Source organism: Petromyzon marinus, chromosome 30 (assembly GCF_048934315.1).
Source record: "Petromyzon marinus isolate PM22_M1 ecotype Great Lakes invasive population chromosome 30, UKy_Petmar_22M1.pri1.0, whole genome shotgun sequence".
Taxonomy (NCBI): Eukaryota; Metazoa; Chordata; class Hyperoartia; order Petromyzontiformes; family Petromyzontidae; genus Petromyzon; species Petromyzon marinus.
In genome coordinates, this window is record NC_133696.1 from 9024415 (window position 1) to 9048533 (window position 24119).

General features: G+C 51.7%; 1 protein-coding gene and 1 long non-coding RNA gene across 12 annotated transcripts in view; one reads left to right on the forward strand and one right to left on the reverse strand.

Moving 5' to 3' along the window:
- The window catches only part of LOC116947570 (nuclear receptor subfamily 2 group C member 2), a 30403-nt gene extending 7671 nt beyond the window's left edge, over window positions 1–22732 (forward strand). Inside the window, exons 1-15 of one of the 11 annotated variants that reach the window (XM_032963460.2) lie at window positions 3793–4358; window positions 7615–7720; window positions 8647–8772; window positions 9167–9466; window positions 10334–10472; window positions 11053–11232; window positions 11779–11926; window positions 12900–12975; window positions 13644–13879; window positions 14656–14845; window positions 15887–16008; window positions 16610–16758; window positions 17526–17663; window positions 18453–18558; window positions 19639–22732. In XM_032963460.2, the coding sequence (XP_032819351.1) occupies window positions 4156–4358; window positions 7615–7720; window positions 8647–8772; window positions 9167–9466; window positions 10334–10472; window positions 11053–11232; window positions 11779–11926; window positions 12900–12975; window positions 13644–13879; window positions 14656–14845; window positions 15887–16008; window positions 16610–16758; window positions 17526–17663; window positions 18453–18558; window positions 19639–19813 (2394 nt within the window). In that variant the 5' untranslated portion in view covers window positions 3793–4155 and the 3' untranslated portion in view covers window positions 19814–22732. The other 10 variants (XM_032963461.2, XM_032963463.2, XM_032963464.2 and 7 more) reach the window with 10 other exon arrangements.
- Window positions 22552–24017, reverse strand: LOC142929380 (uncharacterized). Its single transcript, XR_012945676.1, has 3 exons — window positions 23887–24017; window positions 23006–23224; window positions 22552–22697 (listed from the first exon to the last, which is right to left on the reverse strand). It is a non-coding gene; the product is annotated as an uncharacterized LOC142929380 (long non-coding RNA).
- Between the last annotated feature and the right edge of the window lie 102 nt (window positions 24018–24119).

Sequence of the window (24119 nt, forward strand, 5' to 3'; positions counted from 1 at the left end):
GGCATCTGCACCGCTCCCAACGTAGCAGCAGCATCACCGAATAATTCGTTCATGCAAACGATCATGTTTAGGGCACTCGTAGCTAAGGAAACCTTGGTCTTAGCAATAAGCTAGTGAGTGTTTCCGTATTGCTAAATATCTCACTCCTGTATGGGCGGCAGAATGTTGAGCACCCCCCCCCCCCCCCTCAATGACATTTCAGCACCCCCTTCAAACTTGTCATAGTAAAGTCAAGGGGTTTGGCAGAGTTTGTTTAACATTGAATGTGTCGTGCCCCCCATGTTGTTGTATCACCCCCCCCCCCCTTCCCTACTCCCTCAAACGATTCAACACATTCGCGGCTATAACACCGTGTGGCCTTTAAAGGAAAGAAGACAGGTGACGTTTCATGCAATGGGCCTTCTTAATAACAAAATCAAGAGAGCCCAAAAAGGTGGTAAAGTGGATAAGAGTTAGACACTGCGCTTTATACACCACGGGGTCTGATGGGAATGACATTTTTTTTAAATGGGTCACGCTCCTGGGTTGTGTAGTTTTGAACCTGGCACCCACACGTAGGTATCACGGTGCAATCTTAGTCCGGTTTGAATGATCAACGTTGGAATTATGGACGAGAGTAAAATGCAGACATATGGGAAAGTCCCGCCAAGGCTCACACGACAAGTCGAGTAACTCGGAAATATCATGGAAACTCCACTTGTTATATTTACAAACGAAATCAACTCGAGTTGCTATTTCTTTCTCACAGTTGCTGAGCTGAAGGCCAAAAAGACCAGCCCCCAAAAACTGCCAAACAGCCGGCAACAAACTGCACAATTGGAAGGCCTTTTGGCGTCCTCTGGTCTAACACCGTTTTAAAGAATAGGTTCAAAAGAAAGCTGTCTCTGATGTGGACCAATCAGTTTCAAAGACAATGCATCATATTTTCAGAGTACTTTTTTGTTTGCATTCTGACCACAAGTATTGTGGTTAATGCAGACATGATTTATTGTAAAAGGTTTCAGTTTGGTGTTTTAACATCTTAACACCTGTTCTGTTGCCAGATAAAAAGGGAAACCCTATTCTCGTAACAGATAAGAGTTGATAACGTTTCTTGAATGACCAAGGATATTTTTATTAAGAGCAAGAGGGTGGAAGGAGGGAGAGATGATGGGAAGGAATTCAAACGTGAAGCAGTGCTAAGGGAAAAGCAGAAAGAGAAGTGTGTGTATGTTGAACTTCTTTCGCACCGTACGTAGCCAACCGTGCTAATCGCAGGCGTGAGGGAAGGTCAACAAACTAAAGACAAAAATAAGTTCAAAATAAGTGAGTTTTCAATTTAGATATGGAAAAGTGCATAGCTCTGACCTGCAGTGTGGTAGTTGAGTGGTTGGGTCGATGAGTGTCTGAGTAATTGAATAGATGAGTGATTGAGTGGCTAAGAGAGAGTGTATGGGTGGGTGTGTGAATGATTGAGTGGGTGTGTGATTGATTGGGTTAGAGTGATTGAGTGGTTGATTATGATGTTGTAACCTGTAGTGTGGTGGTTGAACATCGTGTGGTTGATTAGACGAAACAGTCAGTATGTTATACCGAGTCCTCAAAAGTAACCATGGTAGTAGCAATATTTTAGTCATAATAATGACCATAGAGTAATAATAATAATGCCAATGTCTCTAGCCCAGTATCACGGCTAGCCATTTCCCCAGCGCGTGGGGGATGTGGGCGCTCATTGCGTCTGTGAGGAATCCGGTTGACTCAAGTGCAGCTAGAGAGTTATCTATGTAAACAAATGTTACCGTAATTCTGAATTGGCTTTCAAGTGGGGTTTTCAGAGGTTTAGCAGTGAGGGAGTGTTAGTCCGCCACCTTGTGGTCGCTCCTAGAACTGTGCATAACCCTCCATCCCAGATACTGTGATTTCAAATATTGTTAAAATCCCCCCCACACCCAATAAGGGGGTCGATAAAATAAGTACTACGCGTTTTTGTGTGGTCGCCACGGGGGTAATTGCCTCGTTCCGCCAAAGGTCCACACAGAGCATCTGAACAATCGCCAATGCAAAATGCCTCTCGATCATCTGGAGAGCAAAATCCGCACCAACGCTTACACTTTGTGAAGCGCAGCATGGGGTTACCAATACTTTTGGCTTCCAATACTTTGTAGATCCTTTGTTCGAACATGTACACCATGCAAACGTTAAACATGGAACGTTGGGGCAACGTTGGTTCAACGGTCACTGCATCGCGCGGCAATTTCAGTTCCGCTTCTGCGGCCGTCTGGAACGCTCTTCCTGTCGATATTAGGAAGCTACAGGAGCGATGCACTTTAAAATCGTCCAGATTGAAACCAAATTTCTTTAGAACTATTTTTTTCTGCTTAGTTTGTTGTCCTTCCTCTGCACATCCGATTAGCGCGGTTGATCTCGTACGGTGTGAAAGAAGTTCAACATACACACAGGTCTCTCTTAAAAAATAGTCGTTGTACTCAGTGTGCCTTTCCTGGATACATAACAATTATATTGACAGGGATAACCACAACCTTCCCCATCATCAACACCAATCACCACCATTGCTACAGTCGCATAATTGGGACTCCCTTGTTGTCAATCAATCCACTTCTGGATGAGGGTCTTCCCGCATGCATTAGCGGTCATGTATGTGAGATATTTGACCATATTTCGCCATACTCGTCACTGCATCGTTGTTGACGGCGGGGACCCATCGACAAAAAGTAGTTACAATGGATTCATCTTCACTGCCGGCTGTTGCCCACAAGCTAATTACCCACGTAACCGATACAAGCAGCTAATACTGGTAGGGACCTCCTGGTTACACCAGCAGCCCACAGGGGGTTGTTGTGTCCGTCCGTCGTGCATCCAAAAATGGGAGGGGTGGGGCTGGGTGGGGAGGGAGGGGCTGGGTGGGGAGGGGCTGGGTGGGGAGGGAGGGGAGGGGCTGGGTGGGGAGGGGATGGGGCTGGGTGGGGGGTGGGAGGGGTGGGGCTGGGTGGGGGGTGGGAGGGAGGGGCTGGGTGGGGAGGGAGGGGAGGGGCTGGGTGGGGAGGGGATGGGGCTGGGTGGGGGGTGGGAGGGGTGGGGCTGGGTGGGGTGGGGCTGGGTGGGGCTGGGTGGGGTGGGGCTGGGTGGGGTGGGGCTGGGTGGGGAGGGGCTGGTCACCCCGTGGTGCCCTTATAAAACTCAACGTTTAACCTACTCACGCCGGCTTGTGCCCACCCTCAGTCGGGCATATTTGCGGAACACACCACGTGGTGCCGCCGTTGTTGACCCTGGCCATTGACCGAGGAACCCAACGTTCCTGCCAGCTCCCTCCGCAGGAGATTGTGTTTGTAAAGGGCTTGACGGGTAATTGTTTGCATGCGAGTCTCCGGATTGTAAGAGGCGCAAATCCCCCTCTGCTATTGAAAGCAACAGGTGCGTCTTATAATCCAGTACGAGACCAGATTTGGAAGAAAAAAAAAACTGTATTAGCACGGGGCACGTGCTTGGGCGGGGGGGTCTTATAAACAAGAGAATTGGGAAATAAAGTAAAAAAAAACAAAGTTTATTTAGTGACGGGAAATATTTTAATGTATTTTGTGAAACCCACAGCACGGCTTTGCTACCTGGGTCGCCAGGCAAAGAGCGATTCATCCATTCACGGGCACATCGAATATTTAGCTACGCACTCTACATATTCAAACCACTAAATGTATTATTCTTGGTTCTTTCGGTAAAGTCACGTAGAAGGGAATTTTATTGTTTTATATTTTTATTATTTTATTGTTTCCCTTCTACGTGACTTTACCGAAAGAACCAAGAATATGAATCCCTGCGGTCACGAAATCTTTAAATCAAAACACTAAATGTATTGTCCGTGCATCAAGAGAATAAAACAATAATCGAATACGGAATCGATTCGTTAAATGAAATCGCTTATATGAATTGGATCGAGGGCGAATCGTTCGCCCAGCCCCCCGGCTCGCGTTGCCGCCATTTCCCGTGACCCCTAAGAATCGCGCGGGCCTCGTGGGAACCAATCGCGTGCCGCATTACTGCCGCCGCGGGCCCAACCAGCCAATCGGCGGCTCTTCACATTTCCCAGTGCGAATAAGCTGCGCCCTCGTCGGTTCCCGCCCTTTCGACCACAGTGAAGCGCTATTGGCTGAGCCTGCGCACATGATCCGCGAGCCCCGCCCATCCGCGCTGCGAATTCCAAACCCGGGGTCGTCGCGCGCAACGGGTCGCGACCTCCGACCTCTGACTCGAGGCTCCCGCTCGGTCCAGGACCCCGCGCGCTGCAGGTACCGGTGGCCCTCGGGGAGGGGTTCGCGGGGTCCGCGAGGGGCTCCACCGGGGCCCGAGGATATCGCGGGCGGCAGGTAGCGCCTCGCGTCCATCTGGGCCCCACCGCGGGCGGGGCGTGCGGGAAATGGCGCTGCCGCCTGGGCGAGGCCTAGTGCGGGCCGCGGACCCTGCCCTCTCGCCTGGGCAGAGTGGCCGCGATCGAGATGGGAGGGGGGGGGGAGATCGGTCCCTCCCGAGCTGGGGTCTTAGCTATCCTCTTCCCCCATGCGTTCCCCTTCGTATGTTCTCCCTGACCTGCCTCCGCTTGCTTCAAATGGGGTTTCTTCCCCGCAGCGCAGAACGAGGCGTGGGCGGGGCGCTGGGCGAGGGCCGCGCGACCCCGGCGTGGTTTCAACTCGACCCTTTTACCTTTGCCATCGCCATCATCACCCCGCGCCGTGCATCGCGGCTGACGTCGCCCGCCCTCCCCTCATCGCGGCAGCCCGCCCGCGCCTGTCCGCTCTCGCTCGCTCGTTGTACATGTTATATATGCTCTTGAATTGATGCATTCATAAAAAGAAAAGCGGATTGGGTTAAGCGATAGCTCTTCGCTGCTCACGAGGCATCCGGACGGGGCGGGGTTATGATCAGGGAGAATAGGAAGGGAGGGAGACCCGTTGCGCTGTGGACGATGGTTTGTGCTGACCCGCCCCTTGCCCCGGGTCGGCGCGGCCTGGCACCCAGACCCCGCCGCTGTCGGGGCAGCTCCTCCGCCACGACGCCGTCCTTAGAGTAGAGCGGTGACCGATCTTCCGCTCGCCACTCACAAGCGGGGGAACGTGCGGTAGCGTGTTTGGTTCGGAGGAGGAGTAAGAGAGCTCGAGGCGCTGTGGTCATCGCTCCTTTGGCTCTGCGGACGATGAAGGCGTCAATTCGGGGTCCCGTGCTCTGCTCGGCGCGTCCCGACCCCTGGCTCCTCGCGGTCCCCGCAGCCCCTGGGCCAATGCAACGAACCTGGCCGACCCAAGCACCCAACTGTGCGGGGGTTTACTCGTACACGGCCCATTACGGTCGTGTAATGTATGCGAAACCGTGTCTGTGTTTTACATGCATGTGTATCCGAGTGCAGAGCGATGGCTCGGTTGATTAGCGCACTGCGATATGAACCCAGCGCCCTGAGCTTGACTTCCGGACACGGCTAACGTCAGTGGCGAGTGGTACCTGCACCGATTCTGCGTGGTGAAGTGGGTTTTTTTTTACAAAAGGATGTAAATTATGATTACATGGTTAAATGACTGCGTAGTGTTTAGTGATAGTAATTGTTATAAGTGCTACGTTAGTGTTTTGCAATGAAATGGGGTTTCACGGCTCACGTGTTTATTTTTAAGTCGCGATTGTTTTAAGACAAATTGGTTGACCGCTTCAATTTCATACCTAATTAACTGAATTATTTTAAATGACAGCAGGTCCCCGCGAAATGGCCCGTGGCTCTTGTAGGAGATTTGCAGGCGCTGCCATGCATGACCGCGTTCTCAACCGCAGTGCGAACGCGCGCGTGTGATGATGCGGGAAAACGTATGGCGCTGTCGCGATTATTGCATGCGGACGTGGGGTACTCCATGGTTCTAGCGAAGCGCCAGAGGTAGCAACTGGGATACGGTTCGTATCGGTGGAAAGGCTGGTACAAGTGGCTGGTGGGATAGTTGATTAGGGATAGCACTCAGGGCAGGTTGGCTATTTGGAAAGGCTGGCGAGTACTAGGAGCTGGTTGGCTAGTTGGTTAACGCTAGCGTTTTCTTGGCGAGTGCGCTCCACCGTAACACTTTGCCCCTCCCATTGTCCTTTTCCCGTCTTTTTTGTCCACGTTTTGTGCCATACACACAGCGTTAATTGGGCTCGAATTGGAACGCTGACAACTCGAACCCCCAGAGTGTGCACATGTTACTCGCAGTAGAGGTTCGGGGCAGAAGTCAACCGCCTTGGTGGTGCTTGTGGTGAGACTCCCGTCCTGCGGCAGTGCATATGGACGTCAGCTACACCTTAACCCCAACCACAGCTCCATTAACAGCTGGACTGCAATGTCAGTAATTTAATGATCGTGCCAGACAACATCCAAAACTGTCAATTTAGGTCAAGTATACCAGTTCCACACGTACAAAGTACAGATGTTGCCAGAGCAAGTTGGGGAAACCCAGCCCTTACTTAGCATTGAGTCCGAATGTTTTTCTCCCCATCGGTTTTTACCAGGACAACACGCACGTGTTTACAACATGTTGAAGCACAACAAACTCTTATCCAAGGGCACACATTATTGACTGTTTATTATGTTTAGGGGCTTTGCATGCACGTGCTTTTGGTATACAAGAACAATCCACTACTGGGCGAGGGACTGCCCATACATTACCGGTTATGGGGTTTTTTGGTCAATACTTCACTCATCCGGTGCCAGTTCAGTGAAGAGGGGGTACCAGGCCAAGTTGAGATCATTTGCCACTCATGTTAGCCATGGCCAGGAATTCAACTCAGGTTGGTGGGTTCATAGCACAGTGCGGGAACAACTGCGCCAGCCCTCTGGGACCCATTATCTGTATATAATGTGTGTTTATGGTATGTATGAGTATCAAGTGTACGTGTTTATTGTGTATACCATGTGTATATGTTGTAAGTGTATCTTGTGCATATGTATATCATGTGTTATGTGCGTCTATATATTAATATATATATTTTGCATTACCAGTAGCCGCATGAAAACGACCAGTTACTTTGCTGTACATAGAAAATGTCTATGGATCGGTCATCGGTTCTGAAAATGTTTGCCAGGTTACCGGTTCCCGTGTAACAACAACCTTGTGGTGTTGTTGCTGCCAGATTTCTGAAAAGAGAACAATACAGAAAGCAATATAATATAACTTTATTTCGTGCATGTGTGTATCATGTATGTTTGTTGTGTGCATGTGTTTTGTGTATTTATGTATGTGAGTGTATGAGTGGGGAGCGGTAGTGCAGTGGCTAGCACACTTCACTACGAACCCTGGTCACCACAGTTCGATTAAGGCTCATGGCCAATAATAGTGGCCAATATCTAAACTGGTACCGGGGCGCCCCTCAGTCGACTCGTCTTTAAATTCATACTCGGTGCAGTGTGTAAACACCAGCTCTGGGCCACCCACAGCCTCGTGCACTGTGTTGGCCTTCAAAGGCGCTCGCTATAACAGCACTTGCCCCGACAATCTTTTATAGGCTATAATGGGGTTCTTTGTTTTGCATGTTTGTCGTTTGCTTGCGTATCGTGCGTGCATCATGTATGCTTATCGTATGCTTGTGTCTCGTGTGTATGTGTGGTTTCGCCAGGCTTGCCGGCCCTGCTGTGCCAAGCAGAGGCCTCACCAGTCCCGGCTCGGCTGCCGGTACCATGGAGGACCTCGCCCACCAGATTGTGGAGCAGCACGTCGCCGAGGTGGCTCTGGCGCCGGGCGCATCGCACACGCGCTGCTCAACCACTCCACTGAATCATTCCAGTGAAGCACTCCAATAAACCACTGCAGTAAACCAGACCGCACACCTACATAAACCAGTCTATTACAACACTCCACTCAACCAGACCCTACATTTTACATTCAAATAAATCACATTACCTAACGACTCCACTAAACCAGACCCCACACTCACTAACTACACTACTAAACCACTCTACTAAACCAGACCCCAAACTCGCATAAACCACTCGCGAAACTCGCACAACACTCTACTAAAACCCCTTATTAAACCAGAATCCTAAACCAGACTTAAACATTCTCCCATATTCTAAACCCAACACTTTCCTAAAATAGACATCACATCTTGTTAAACCATAAGCCAGACATGCTGTTTGCCTAAGCAAAGTATCGGGTTCTTCCTGCTTGCAGTCCACACTGTCAATTTTCAGGTCGCTCTAATTCAGGGGGTAACAGTTTAATTCAAGAATCAGTTCTGTATTGTTCTTGTGATACATGTCGACTCTATAGTGATTTGTGAATCTGTAGACTGAACAGTGATGTGAATCTGTGAAATATACTGTAGAATTTACAGTAATCCCCAGGTCACGCTTGCGAATTGAGTTCTTACCTGATTAATCAAAATAAACTGAACTATCTGTCTTTATATAGAATCTTCCAAGGTGTGAATCTGTAGTAGCGTGAATCTGTGAAATCTAGTCGCATAAACACATATGCTTTCGTTGATTTTTTGCACGTATGATATTTAATTGTAATTGACAACATTATTATTTGACGGTTAAACGCTGTGCCAGTGTATAGCGGTTTGGCTGCGCCGTGTCGCGCGGGTTTATGACACGGTCTCTGTGGAATGCTCGTCTCATAACTGGCGGTCTGCGAAATGGTTCAGGCATCCCAGATGACGCTGATGGGGGCGCAGGCCACACTCGTGGGGAGCCCTCTGTTCAACAGCCCGCCGCAGAAAATCCAGATCGTCTCCACCGACCCCTCACTCGGCAATCCTCACCGCATCCAGGTGCCGGCGTTACCGCGGTCCGTTCTTCGTGGGAGATTAAGTCATTGGGTTCCTGCGGGGGGAACAGTGCGTGTGCAGCCAATCGCCTGCGAGCTTGCTTCCTCTCTCACGAGCTGCCCAAGCCAATAGAATGTGATGTATTCTGTTGTGGGGTAGTCAGAACAATCGTTGAGTCCAAAAAGGGGAACCATGTTGTCGCCCTTGCTGGCGCGTGGTTGGCCAGCACACCTACTACGCGGTACCCAGTTATTTATTCGTAAGTGTGAAAATAACCTCGTCAATTCGTTACCGTTTTTTGACGCACAATTTCTCGTGTGGAATTGCTTGGCGAGTAAACAATTCTGGATTTTTGGCGTGCGGCGGGATGGGGTCGGGTGGTTGGCATTGAGGGTAGGTCGCGGCAGTCAAAGGATCAACGTGCGGTGGTGCGGCCTGGCAGATCGTGACGGACCAGCAGACGGGCCAGAAGATCCAGATTGTAACGGCGATGGAGACCGGCGGCACGCCACCCAAACAGTTCGTGTGGGCCACGGCGGACGACGGGCACGGCGGGGGCAAGCTGATCCTGGCGGGCACGCCCGAGCATGGCGCCCAGGGCGGCAAGATCATCCTCGCTACGCCTGACGGCCTCGGAAGCCGCCAGCTCATCCTTACCACCCACGACGGCAGCGGCGGCACGCCGCAGCGTCTGCAGGTGCCGACGACATCTTGTCTAGTGCGGTGGAGCTTCGTGCCAGTGAGCTAGAACTTTTGTAGCACCGTGGAGGAGTATGGCCACTTACAAGCGTGGTCATTGTAACACGTAGTGTTGTCAGCGCTTGTCCGCACGCTCTCTCTCCGTATCATGCTGGTTGGATAAGAAATGTGGGAAAGTTATAGAGAAAATGGAACAAGAAATCCAAAGTGCGCGCAAAGAGGCGTGGGAGAGACGACGCATGCTTGAGATTACGCTGAGACAAAAAGATGAACACACGGATTGGAGAATGTTCACCGGTTACGGACGTACTTTTTGATAACAGAAATTATTGGGCTCTGGTGCAGGACACGTGCATGGAAGGGATGATTGGTTGTGGCACTGCGGTGGCAAGATATTACCTCGCCTGGTATACAGGAGGTCGTGGGTTTGATCCCGACCCTGACGCCTGTATATTTGGAGTTTGCAAGTTCTCCCCTCCACATTTAGAAATATGCGTTTAGAGTATTTGACCGCTATACATTTCCACATGATAAACCACTTCATTGAGTTATCATTTGTGGCCAGTCGCTTCTGAAAAAGAGCTATATAGCTCAGTGGGGCTTACCTTGTAAAATAAAAACGGTTAAATTTTTAGTTTAAAAATAGTACATTTTTTTAGGTTGTTGAGACTCCTAACGGAGTGGCACTTAAAGGAGGAAAACCGCCCAAGACGGGGCAATTCAAATGTAGCCAGCAGGATTATTGCATCGGAGTCTCGTTGTTTGGGATGCAACAGCTTGGCGAAGAAGCCCTTCATCTCATCCAGCAGTGGATTGATCATGGGCTTGTGATGATGATGATGACCTCACCCTCGCTGTGATGCAGATCATCACGGAGCAGGCGTCCGGAGAGCACATGGCCGGGCTGCGCAAGGACGACGGGCAGCAGAGGGCGGTGGACCCTGCGAGTGGCCTCCTCAAGCTGCCCGTCGAGTTCTGCGTCGTGTGCGGCGACCGCGCCTCAGGTGAGCCTTGACCCCGCTTGGGTCACGACCCTCAACCCCCGGCCCTGACCTTGGACATCCCTCGGAATGACGATGGTGTTTTCATGTGAGCCTCTTTCTCTGAGCCTGATTTGGCGATGTGACGGCAGCAGAGGTACTCGTGGTGTTGGTGGTGGTAGTGGGAATGGCCAAGGTGGCGGCGGCTGTGTGGATGATGTTGGTGATGTTGTTGTTGGTGGTGATAGTGGAGGCTGTGTAGTTGGTAGGCTGTGCTTGGGATCACTCTGTGTGAGATGGTGTTGGGAATTGTGGTTAAGCAGCACAAGCCATAAACCTTTCATCTATAACTCCTGTTATACACACGGTAACCGCCCATCCGCTCGCTATCCAGACTCAATTCTCTACTTAGCTTCTGAGATTTGGCAAGATCGGGCGCATTCAATGCCGGTGTTATAATTTGTGGGTGACTTTACTGAAATGTAGGTGACGCTAATTCATTTCTGAGCTGGCGCAATCTGTGCTGGTCCTGGAGTAAGGGTGAGAACCGGTTGCCCTGTTCACCCGGCGATTGTGTGGCTGTGCGTCGGCGTTGGCGGTACAGGGCGGCACTACGGCGCCGTGAGCTGCGAGGGCTGCAAAGGATTCTTCAAGCGCAGCGTGCGCAAGAACCTTAAATACACGTGCCGTGGCAGCCAGGATTGCGTAATCAACAAGCACCACCGCAACCGCTGCCAGTACTGCCGCCTGCAGAAGTGCTTCAACGTGGGCATGAAGACTGAGTGTGAGTCGCGGTTGTCGTTTGACTGGGCTTCACCAAGCTTGTCAGTGCGGCTTTGGTTGCGGGGGGGGGGGGCGAGGGGGGTTGGTAGTGCGACGGCCGCCCACGACCACTTGGGTTGTCACTTGCCACGAAACCTTAGCCGTTGCCGGGAATTGAACTCAGGTTCTTGGGTTCATCTTCTGCATGTGGTGTATATTCGAGTAAATAAATGAATTGCGGCCATTCTCAATCCACCGTTGGATGAGAACCTCCGCACGCCGTGCGGCTAGTGGCACTGACATTTGTCATTCCTGGTTGGTGAAGGCAAGAAGCATAGTTGTGGGAGCATAGAAGAATAGCACAACAAATGATATTGCCACATTTATTTCTGCCAACAACGTAACCCCACAGCAGCCTTTGACAATTTGGCAGTGAAAAATCTTTTCAGATTTATGATAATATAATTTTAAAAGAGGGTTCGAACTGTGGGGGGTTGTTGGATGGGTGCGGGGTGGGCGGTGTTGGCATTGGGGGCAACCGTGTTGACGGTGCGACTGCGTGCGTCAGCCGTGCAGTGCGAGCGCAAGCCGATCGAGACGATGCGCGAGAAGCCGGCCAACTGCGCCGTGTCGTCCGACAAGATCTACATCCGCAAGGACCTCCGCAGCCCCATGGCCGCCACGCCCACCTTCGTCACGGACAAGGACACGTCGCGGTAAGCGGCGCGAGGGTGCGCGGCGTCCCTCCCCCCCCACCGTGCCAGTCGTCGAGGCCTGGTTGTGGCTGCCTGTGCACGCTGTGCGGTGTTAGACGCAGTTTCTGAACGTGCTGTTTTTGACGCAGTCCCTGCGTGTGGTTTCACGTAGTTGAGAATGGAATCTCCCTGCATACCACAAACTCGATGAATAGTCGCGGGGGGAGGGGGGGGGTCACGAGTAAAGTTTTAGGATCAATATTTCTTTTGCCGTTTGTTATTTACGCCCTTTTTTCATTGTTTTTCTCAAATTATGTTTGTTCTGTTATCTGATATGAAACGTGAGCATATAATTCCCGTACTTTGCGAGTAATATGTACGTGCATGATTCTCAGTCCACGTTTCTTGAACTCGAGAATCGATTTAGACCGTCGTGTAGAATTTTTAACACTTTTCACGTCATTGCATCTCAGAGCACCTACGAGTGCGTGCATGGTCTTACGGTTGCAACAGCCTAAAAAATATACCACAGTACCTTGTTGCGTAGAACTTGAATGTGATAACCAGAAAATACTTACTGTGATAGCCCAAAAAGGGGCGGTGATATTGCCCAGTAGTAATGCGTTCGTCGTTTGTTACAGAGGTTCGTGTTTTGAATCCAGCGGCCAACCTGGTTCTTATTGTGGTGTGTATTAGCCAAAATAATATTACACGCCGTCTGCTTAACAGTGGTTGTTAAAGATCCCATGACGTCGTTTGCAAGAATTGCCCGTCGTGTGCCAGCAAATTACTGAATTGGGATCATAAACTGCAACCATCATTGCCCCCCCCCCCCCCCCCGTGCAAGGGAGGGGGGGGGCAATGATGGTTGTAAAATTTGAAATTCACAAAGGCGGGACACGGTTCACCAGTGTAAATCTGGGAGCAGCAAGGTGGATCTTTGCCAGCGTGTATTGCCGTGCGGGGTGTGATGCTGGTGCGCGGTGTTCCGCAGGACGGCTGGGCTCTTTGACTCGGGGATACTGGTGAGTGTTCAGCAGCCGCTCTTAAGGAATGAGAGCGCTCTGCTGGTAAGCATTGGGGGGGGGGTTCCCACACCCACCTCCACATGCCCCCGGCCTCTAGAACACAGAACCAACACAAGTGCCCTGTGACCTGCAAGTGGAGATGCCTAGGTCGGAGAGGGGGTTGAGTGCTTTCCATCGTTATTGAGTTCAGGGTTTGACGCTGAAACGTTTAGCTTCAGTTGGATGGTCACTTTAGAGTTATGGGTGGTAAATGCGTGGTTATGGTAGTGGTGCGGTTGTACCACAATCACAGCTGAGGGTGTGGTTTTATGGTTCATAGTTAAGGCTGTAGTTGTCGAGGGTTGGTGATTGTGGTAGTAAGGACGGCCACATACAGAGACGAGAGTAATGAGATCAGCCCTTGTGTAGAAGTGAGATCAATCGTGGCATTGCAGGACCATGATGGATGGCGATGAAGCGTGAAAGCTTCCATCCAGAAGTACATAGACCGACCGTGCCTGATGATAATAATGACAATTCTACTTTCATGGTTGAGGCTGTAGTGTTAGTGGGTGGTGTTTACTGCAGTATGATTGTCCATTTATAGTTAAGGCTGCAGTGGTTAGGGTAGTGTGGTAGTTGGTCCACATTCACTACTGGGGTCAGCGATGATTACATCATCGAGCTCTGGCCGCCGGTTCACCTACGTCGATGTGTGCATTGCCACACAGATGGAGACGAGCCAGGGAGACCTGAGCACCCTGGCCAATGTCGTGACATCACTCGCCAACTTCGGCAAGGGCAAGGAGGACTCGCCGGGAGCCACCACGACCGCCGCCAACACCAGCGCCAGTTCTGCCAGCTCCTCTGGGGAGCTGCCCGGCCTGGACACGCTGAGCAACGGAGAAACCTCGCTGACAGAGATCGCCCCCGACAGCCAGTCGGCCAGCGAGATCACGCGGTCAGCGTGCGTGCGAGCAGATCTCACGCGCACGCACGAAGATCACGTGCATATCACGCACATCCACACACGCAGATTATGCATGCGGATCCCACACGCTGATCGTACATGCACGCACACGCACAGATCATGCACGCAAGTCACGCACACCCTGATCACGCACATATGCACGCTCGAAGACCCTCGCACGCACATGCACACACGCAGATCGCACACACCCGCTGATCATGCACACGCTCACTGATCACGCACACAAATCACGCACGCTAGCATGCACGAGCACATAGCACACGTTGTGCATTTACATCAGGTGTCATTGTCGCTTTTGTACTTGAACATTGTATTCTATTGTGGAGCGCCCTGGGATGCTCCGCATGTAGAGCACTGAGTAAAAGCGAACCGTGTCGTGTGATTGTGACATGATGATGCACTACACACCGTTGGGCGGAGGGATTTTTTTTAGTTTAACCCCTCTTTCCCTGCAGTTTAAACCCACAGGTGTTATTATTCGGCGGAGACAACTCCATTCGGAACTCTCACAGCGGGCAGCGAACAACCTTTGTCTGCGAGAACAGCCCCAGAAATTAGTTTACAGAGCTAATCCTGAGGTCGCTTCAGGAGGCCTTTTCATCCACACTAGAGGTGCACAGCTTCTATACGCCCAGCAAAGAGAGTGATTTTTGGATGTGAAACCTAAATATAAAATGTATTCTACAATAGCGATGTTGGCGGTCAAAGAGAGTGACAGTGCCACCCACCCCTTCCCCTACCGCCCCCCACAGGGCATTCGACACTCTGGCCAAGGCCCTCAATGCGAGCGAGGGCGGCGGTGGCGGGGAAGGGCCCGATGGTGCGGCCTCCATAACCGGTTCTAACTCCACGAGCCTGCAGCTCATGGGCGCCAACGACCAGAATCTCCCGGTGATCGAGATCGACGGCCCGCTCCTCACCGACACGCACGTCTCCTTCAAGGTGCCCGCCGCTCGGCCTTTACCCTGCTACGGCCTTCACCCTGCTCTGGCTTTTTGTCTGGCCTTTGACCGTCAGGGGTGATGGTGGCGGCTTGTAGAGATGGCTTTGAAATTGAGCTGTTTTGAATCAGTTACACAGGGCAGCTGATGGTGGGTGACCTCAAAGGAGCCAAGCTCGGTGTCACTCGAAAGCCAGGCGACAGAGTTGAGGCTTTATGTGTTTCTTAAAAGGTCGATGCAGATTGCATGCTGCTGTTGTGAATGCGCAGCGGGGACGATGGTCGTGCTCCGGATGGCCAGGGCTGCCACAGAAACGATGCCCGGCAGTAGCCATGGTCCGGGTCCTTGGTGTAGAGAGGAGGAGGTTGTGAGTGGCGTTGCTGTGGAGGAGAGTTCTACCGTGAGCTGTAGTGCAGGGTGACGGCAGCGAAGAGAGACGACCGAGAGTAGAGGGGCGGTGGGTGGCACGGGCAGCAGGCGATCCATGTAGCCCACCCTGCTGGCGATGGTGGAGAAGCAGGTGGAGGAAGGTGAGGGAATCTAGCCGAGGATGACGCAGGCGAGATGGGTTTTCCAAAGTGCAGCTGTTGCTGGTGGATTTTTGGTGCTGATACGTTGGGGGTGGCCATAAAGGATGACCATAAGGAACCTGTTATTTTAGGAGCTGTTGTAGATGTTGGGGATGGTAAATGTGGGGCAGTTCTGAAGGGTGGCTGTTTGGAGAGAGAACCAAAAAAAAAGACTGAGCTGTTGGAGACAGCTAACCTCAGCTGTTGAGGCCAGAAAAAGTGGGTGGCTCCTGTGGGTGGCAGTCAGGTCTGGTTGCGCTCGCTCTGAGTAAATGTGTGCCGGGTGTGCTCATGCATAACCATCCGTACGTGGCCATATGTATGTGCTTGTCTGCTCTGGTGCATGTGTTGTGTGTGTGTGTACATGCGTGCATATGTATGTGTGCGCGCGCGTGTTCAAATGCGTGTACGTGATTTTTACATGTTTGTGTACGTGTGCGTTCCCGTGTGTGTGTGTCTGCCTGTGCGAGCAGCTGACGATGCCGTCGCCCATGCCTGAGTACCTGAACGTTCACTACATCTGCGAGTCGGCGTCGCGCCTCCTCTTCCTCTCCATGCACTGGGCACGCTCCATCCCCGCATTCCAGGCCCTGGGGTACCTTGACACATCCGACAAATGCCCTGCACACACCCTGTACACACACACACACCCTGTACACACACACTGTACACACACACACCCTGCACAAACACATACTCTGCACACACACCCTGCACAAACACATATACTGCACACACACTCACCTGGCATACATTTGGGATCTGGCTTACTGCTCCTCTTCTCCACTAAATCCTAACCTTTGCCTTCATCTCCACGTCCACCCCACAGTCCTTCGCATCCTCGTTCACCACTTGGAACCACCTTTCTCAGCCTGCTTTTTGCTCTCCACCCTGGGTGCTCCTTCCATTGGACTTTCCTTCTTAAGACCCGAGTCGACTTTCCTTCAGCCCTACGCAGAGGGGGGGAGGGGGGGAAACCGCACTTGCCTTTTTCTTCGTTTCTTCATTTAATTTCTAATGCCCCGACCGGCACTGTGTGTCGTATTCAAAGAGAGGACAAGGCGTGGTTTACGCCCGCACACACTCGTCACACTTTGCACGGTGTCACGTGAAAACCCGGAGCGCCCGAGCCATCAATCTCTCGCTCCGTCTACGGTGCCCGAGGATGGGTGAGACCTCTTTATTTTCCCCAACATGCTGTGCAGCCAGGAGGGCAACACGGGGCTGGTGCGGGCCTGCTGGAACGAGCTCTTCACGCTGGGCCTGGCGCAGTGCGCCCAGGTTATGAACCTTTCCACCATCCTCACCGCCATCGTCAACCACCTCCAGGCCAGCCTGCAGCAAGGTGTGGGGGGGGCTTGGGGGGATGTCACAGTCATACAGGGTCATAGGGGCAGCATTGGAGTGTAGGGGAGCAGGGATACGAAGGGAGAGCAGTGGTGGTGGGTTGGGGGTGGAGTGCACGTGTAAAATTGAGGGTTCATTGGGCGACGTGAGGCTTTTGGGCAGCTCGAACCTGACGGTCTTAGCGAGACGTGACGTCGTTGTTCCATGTGTGACGATCGATGGATTAAAATCGATTGTCACGGTCAAGGTAGCTGCATCAAGTTGTGCATGTGAGGCACTCGGTGCTCCGTGAATAATGAGAACTATATTTACATCATATGCTAAAAATGCAGTGGCCAATGCTCCAAGCAATGGTGATGATCCATTCTGTTGGATCTCAATGGGCTCCACAATCCACCAGAAAGCTATGACCAACAATATCTGAATTGATTCAACCCTGAAATATACCAAAGACTAAAAGTACTCGCGCAATTTTTTTTTGCGTTCCACGTATTGGGCCACCACTGCTGTAGGCAAACAGAAGGAGCAAGATTCTTCTTCACGGTCAATGCCCCAAACTCTTAACAATTGTCCAAATCTTGAATCGTTACATGCCGATTTCAAGCGTGGTTAAGTTGGTAAAGTTAAAAGTTATTTGTGGACAGCCTGCACGCACTTAGCTATCTGGCGAGTTTGTCATTGCGTACCGAGGGCTTTGATGCTCCCCGAGATGGGCAGGTGGCCCCTCTGCGTCACATTCAACTCCCGGTTGCATCTGCTCGGCAGACAAGCTGACGACAGAGCGGGTCAAGGTGGTGATGGAGCACATCTGGAAGCTACAGGAGTTCTGCAACAGCATGAGCAAGCTCAACGTGGACCCTTACGAGTACGCCTACCTCAAGGCCATCATCCTCTTCAGCCCCGGTGTGTGGACGGGTCCTGTCATCACCACCCCCCCCCCCAGCACCCCACTGCCCCAACTTCCTCCCCGTCCACAGCTCTCACTGCATCAACAGCCCCCTCTCAATCTCACGCTCTCACGTATGCGCCGGCGAGGGGAAGTTGATCCGCACCGCCCCCCCCCCACCCCTTGACGATCCCCAGTGCTGTCCGACCATCGGGTACACCGCGGGTGTGCGGCTGTAGTCCAGATGGCAACAGCTGCACTGTAATAATGCAGTGGGGCAGGGTGGGAATGTGTTTTGCATTTTTTGTTTTGAGGCTTCGTTCACGAGAAGAAAAAAACATACTTTTGACTTTATGAGCGCGACATAGCACCCTCTAGTAATGCGACTCGTGTTGTAAGGCAGTGTACACTCTAGTAGTACCCGTAATGTTACGGACCTTTTTACGGTGGTGCGTCTTAAAGTTTTCGTTTGAACGCTTTCTGACTAAGGTTGAAAGTGTTAATGCGTGAGCTCTGTCCATCTGCACCTCTGATTAGCACAGTTGGCTACGCACGGTGCGAAAGAAGTTCAACATACATACATCCATCCATGTGTCTGTAACGGAGGTGTGGTGGGGGTAGGCATGGTAACTTCCATTGTAAACGATGCAGTAAAAAAAACCTGTAGTAGAATGTCATGTTACTATCAGGGATTTATTCGATGAAAAACTGATTGACCTTTGATCACCCCGGCCGGCGGCGATCTGAGCTCGCCATCTTGAGCGAACGCCCCTCGTCACGTGCCCCCCCCCGCCGTTCTTCCGTAGACCACCCGGGGCTCGTCAACACGGCGCAGATTGACCGCTTCCAGGAGAAGGCGCACGTGGAGCTGCACGAGTACATGAGCAAGAGTTACCCCGACGACCCCCACAGGTTAGCGCCGTGGTCGCCCGCACGGGGCGGAACCAACCAACGACGCGTCGTCTTTCGGTGGATCCCTCGCGGTGTGGTAAAAGCACGGCCAGTTGGACCAACATGTTTTAAGATATTCGGTGCGATTAAAACATCAGAATCCGATGAGCTATAAAGCTCTTTTTCATAGATTCCCAGTACATCTCAATGTAAGAAAAGTTGCCCTTGCAAAAAGGCTGTATAGTGCATCTTAATGGATCTATTCCATCTTACGGTTAAATAAAGGAGACTGACAGACACCTTGGACGTGATCGTGTTCAAATTGTCTGTGTGCTATGAAAAAGGGCCGTTCCCGCAGTGTTATTGACGAATGTGTCGTTTGTTTATTGCAAAGGACACATTCGCATCCGCGTTGCCAAATTATTTGTACGAATCGGTGAAATTACAAAACGATGCCATACAATCGGGGCTTAATTTCTCTCTTCGCACGACGACCATCGTTGTTGTTCTCGTGAATGTCACTCATTGGTTCCTCCACCCTTGTTGAGGACTCGTCTCATCCACACTGTGCTCAACCACCAGCTCCACACTACATTTCACACTTCCCTTTCTACTTCTTCCCTCGCACTGGAAATATCACCCCAAGTTCCCCCATGACCTTGCTCAATTCTTATCTGTTACAACTTTAACAGTGCTGTTTGTTGCTGGACTTGTTCTCAGCAACCTCCTAGTCACTTTCCCATTTAGAGAACACACTGGCGAATGCACGTGACTGACGCGTGTGTGCGCGTGTGGGGGAGTGGTAGTGTAGTGGTTAGTGTGTTGCGCTACGAACCCGGCGACTCGGATTCGATTCCCGCTCGGTCAACACTAGTGACAATTATCTAAACCGGTCCTGGGCCTCCTTTAGGTCTACTCAGCCTCAAATGAGTACCTAGTGCGCTGTGTAAACATTGCCACTTAGGAGACGAAGGCGTTTGGGCATGTTGCTGACAACCCAACCCCTCATGTACCATGCCGACCTTCATAGGTGCTAGCTAACGGCAACAATCTGTGTTAAGGCTATACGGGGATCTTTGTCTTTGTGTGTGGGGGATGCAGGCTAGCGCGGCTACTCCTGCGGCTGCCGGCGCTCCGTCTCATGAGCTCCAACATCACGGAGGAGCTGTTCTTCGCGGGGCTTATCGGCAACGTGCAGATCGACAGCATCATCCCCTACATTCTGCGCATGGAGACGGCCGAGTACAACAGCCAGATCACGGGCACCAGCGCCTGAACGCACGTGCGCCTGAACGCACGTGCGCGTCGCCGGCATACCGGATTGGACCGACTCCCGGTGGACTCCTGCGGTCGCTGGAGAAGTCCAGCAATGCTGCCGAATCGCCATGGCCGCATGAATCCGCTTCCAGGACCGTGTCCTCGTTGTAACCGCACCTTCGCCGCGACGTGGGTCGCGCCACTGTACGGCTGACCGACGTTTTCCTTGGGCCACCGTTGTCGCCACCACTACCAGACTGCGTTGCCGCACCGGTGGCCCCAGTTTGTGGTGGGGGCGGGGCTTCCATGTGCCGTGTTGACTTTTCAACTCTGGCTTGAGCGTGGACTCGTTCGGACTTGCGTGGCTGGCATGACCACCGCCACTGCTGCCGTTTACCACGGTCATGGTGCTGGCGTCGCCACCGCCATGTGGCCAGGTGGAACTTTGTCGACGTAAGAGTTTGGAAGAACCCTTCAGCACGAAACAGGAGGCGTCTTTTGTGCAGCATGCGCAAAGACCAAGCTGCACACACTCGCACACGCCGCACAGTGTTACAAAAGAAATGTGGTGCGGACGGGCCAGGCTTGCCAAGCTGCTACATTGCTGTGACACCGTAGAGGGGTTCAGAGGGGAGGTGAAGGGAAATACCCCCCCGTCCCCAGGCCTGAGGTTCGAAGGCTACAGAGTTTGGTCTCCTCCCTCTGGGTGTTGTGTTGCGGAGCGTTCCACCTTGCCCAGGTCATCACGGGAGTGTTTCCTGCCACAACCCCCGGCTCGCACAACCACAGTGGGAGTGTGTGCTTGCGCCTGTGTATTTTACTCAACTTTGTCAGGACAATCAAGGAGTTTTCCTAATCTGTCGTGTACGTTTCCTCCCAGCGGTGGTGGAGATTTATTTAAAAATTGCTCAGTATTTTTTTATTTTATAGAGCGACTAACGCGCCGATACGATTCTGGCTTTTGAATCAACAGCAAGCGCCGTGGACGAGCAGCGCATTTTGTACATTCACTCTGCTACTTGGTTCACTCGGCGTATTGCCCTCATTTTTTTATTTGAGATTTTTTTAGGCATCTGAGTCGACAAATATGTTCCACCGGAACTGCCCCCTCCCCCCCCTTGTTGTTGGTCAGCCTCATCCATTTTAATTGCGTATGTGTGCCGTCCAACATCAGCTCAGTGGAAACGACCGCCGGCTTGACCTCTCCCATGAGTGACACTCGTCCGCGGGGCCACGTTCTCCACTGCTAAGTGAGACCGCGGAGATGCCACAAAAGTTGGTGCTCGCGCCGGACTGGGTGCTGCTGTGTTGGCGACTAGCCGGTTCTACTGAGACAGGAGCTACCAACACCACCACAAATTGCCGCGTGGCCGCCGGGTTCTCCCTGGAGGCGTCCACGTTAAAGTCGACAGCCCAGCGGTCCCGAATCAGTCCCGGATCGAATCCGAATCCTTGCACTTCACCGGAACATGGCAGGCAGACCATGAGCTGTGCTCCCACCGCCACCACTACGTGCTTGTTTTAGCTGGAGTCGTGCTGTAAAAAAAAAAACATTCTTTTTATGATCTGTATAATTTGTTTTATATTAAAAAAACCCCTGCTACTTCCTGCTGGAACGATCGCGGTAGTTTTTGTGGCACTGGGGACGCCAGCGGAGAGGAGTGTTTTGGGGCTGCGCCAGGGTCCAGCACTCCCAGCAAATCAGGCGACGGCACTCCCTGGGGAAGCGTGAAACGAAGCTGGTGTAGGCGTCCCAGCTGGTGCCAAGAGCACAGCCCAGAGCAGTCAGGGGGTGCCCCAACATTCGCTACCGATTGAATCTGGAGCCATTAAGAGCTGCCAACACTAATTGCCTCTTTTTAGTAGGTGGTAACAACTCTTTATCAAAGCGTGCATATTGCAGTGGGATCACCTACGCAAACGAGTAGGCGTGCAATTCGTGCGCGTGCGAATTTACTTTGTTCTGCGAATCTCCATATCACTTGAGACCTGACGCATATTGGTCAAAATGCATTTCACTCATTTCACTGTCGCATAAGCGACTCCATAGTCGAGAAGAATTGGGCGCTCGGCCCAAACGTCTCCTTGCTCTTCCCAGGCGAGCGTGTTCTCCAGGCCCAGTGTCTTACCCGAGCCAGGTGAACACCTGGGCTGTCCACCTGTTCGATCCACGTGTTATACCTAGCAGACCTCGGATCAAATTAAAATTACAAATGCAACAGTATTGCGATTTCCAATGACTGCTACAAGTACATTCATTACAAATTACAGTTACCATTGTACCATTGTAATTGACACCAGGTATGACCTGAACCAGCATTTGCACCCAAGGAGTCCCCTATCTAAGCCATGTGTCACACAGTTTCACAGGTCTGTATTCCACCTGGGGTGAGACCAGGGGTTAATTTCAGCCGAGGTCTGTCCGTGTCGGTAACCTAAAACATTAACCTCTAGCGCCTCGCATCCAATAACAACCACAGCTATGGTTGTGGCGTGCTACTGATCACGCGCCACCTACTCCAGTCTACCAGCGACCGGAAATATACTCAGAATGTTATTCCTGTTTGAGATCATATTTTACATGTCAGCCCCGCGTTCTTCCTCTTGGCTGGTATCAGCAGGCTACGATTGGTCTTGGATGGAGGCTATTACGTCTCTGCCATTCGTCACACTCTTTAGCGCGTCGTGTATGTGTACATCTTCATGATCGTTATATTATAATACGAGAGTTGGAAGCGGTTTTAATTGACTGGATACTTGGAATATTTAGATTTGCGCTGGAGCAACACGAGGCGCTGGCTGTGTGCTATTGCTCCGCGTGTAGCTGCTTTAAAGTCGCCGTTTTGTACCTCTCTCGTCTCTTCTGTTGTCACAGCCTCCGACCGGGACTCGGAGCTCAGGCCCTACCATGGAATAAAAAAACACCCCTGCGAACTCAGTCCTCGAGTCTCGAGTCTTAAATTCTACATTCAAGTCTCTGGTTCCAAAATTCTATGTCTCGGGTTCTAGAATCGTATATATCAATGAGATCCGGAGTATCTGGTTTCGGAGCATCTGGTTTCAGAGTCTCATCCCCGAGTCTAAATTTTCCGAGTCCACAATCTTGGGTTCTAGAGTCTTAGGTTCCCGATTTCCTGAGTCTTAATTTCCAGAGGTGTGGTGTCTCGAGATGTAATTTACCGAGATGCTGATAGAAAATAATGTAACCCACCTTTGGTCTTGTCACTATGACATTTATTAGCTTGTGGCCTAGCGTAATGGACAGGACCATGAGGTGGTTCTTGTGGCAGGCAGTATAGCAGATAGAGCTTGAGAGTGCATCTCGATTGTGGCAGTTGCATTCCTCCCACACGGGCATCGCACCCAGTATGTTTTGGGACAAACATCCTTAGCAGGATCCTTCCGAGTATTCAGAGTCCGAGAACATTTCCTGGACGAACAAAGAAACGTCTCTATAACCAAGCAAGAGACCACGGAGGCATTTGGGGACATTTGGGGTGATCGTAAGGTCGGAACATTGTCCGAGTGAACTTTGCTTGTTCGGAGCTCTGTTGGTGGCCCTGGGCCAAGGATGTTTATTCCATATTGCAATAGCCGGGGTGAGTATACCTATGAGATCACCATTGTTAACCCCCCACAAAGTTGTACCTATTTTATCGACCCCGGAGGAATAAGGCTTCCGAGTTAATCGCCAAGCCTGTAATTGAACTTGAAACTATCATTGCGAATCGAGCGTTCTCATCAAAGTAACATCACTCAATAATCTTGGTTAGATTAAACCATTGCTTACAAAATGGTACGTGTGCTCAATCATCTTTTGCACCGTACGTAGCCAACCGTGCCAATCGGAGGTGCGGAGTCAAGACAACAAACACAAAACCAGTTATACAGAAATGAGTGTTAAATCTAGATTGAAAGTGCATAGCTCCAGTGGCTTCCTAATATCTGAAGAGCGTTCCAGACGGCCACGCGATGCGGTGACCCGTCTTTCGAGTCGTGCCGGTGCTATATAACTCGTCGAGAGCATGCGTCTCAGGTGCATGACAACGTGGCTTTACCTGGAATTATTTGGGACATGCGGGTGCAACTTACTTTGCTTGCCCCGTGACACCACGTGCACCGTGCTTCTCCCTCCGTCACCGTAATACTGTCGAGTATTCCATGCAACCAGCGCGCAGAAACCGGCCCCCACTACAGCCACACCCACCAACTGCCTAAACGGACCAATCAGCGCGCGGAACCCGCCACCCTTAGCACCGCCTCCTTTACGCCCACCCCCTATGCAAAAACCCCGCCCACCCATAATAATCACCGCCCACTCTCTT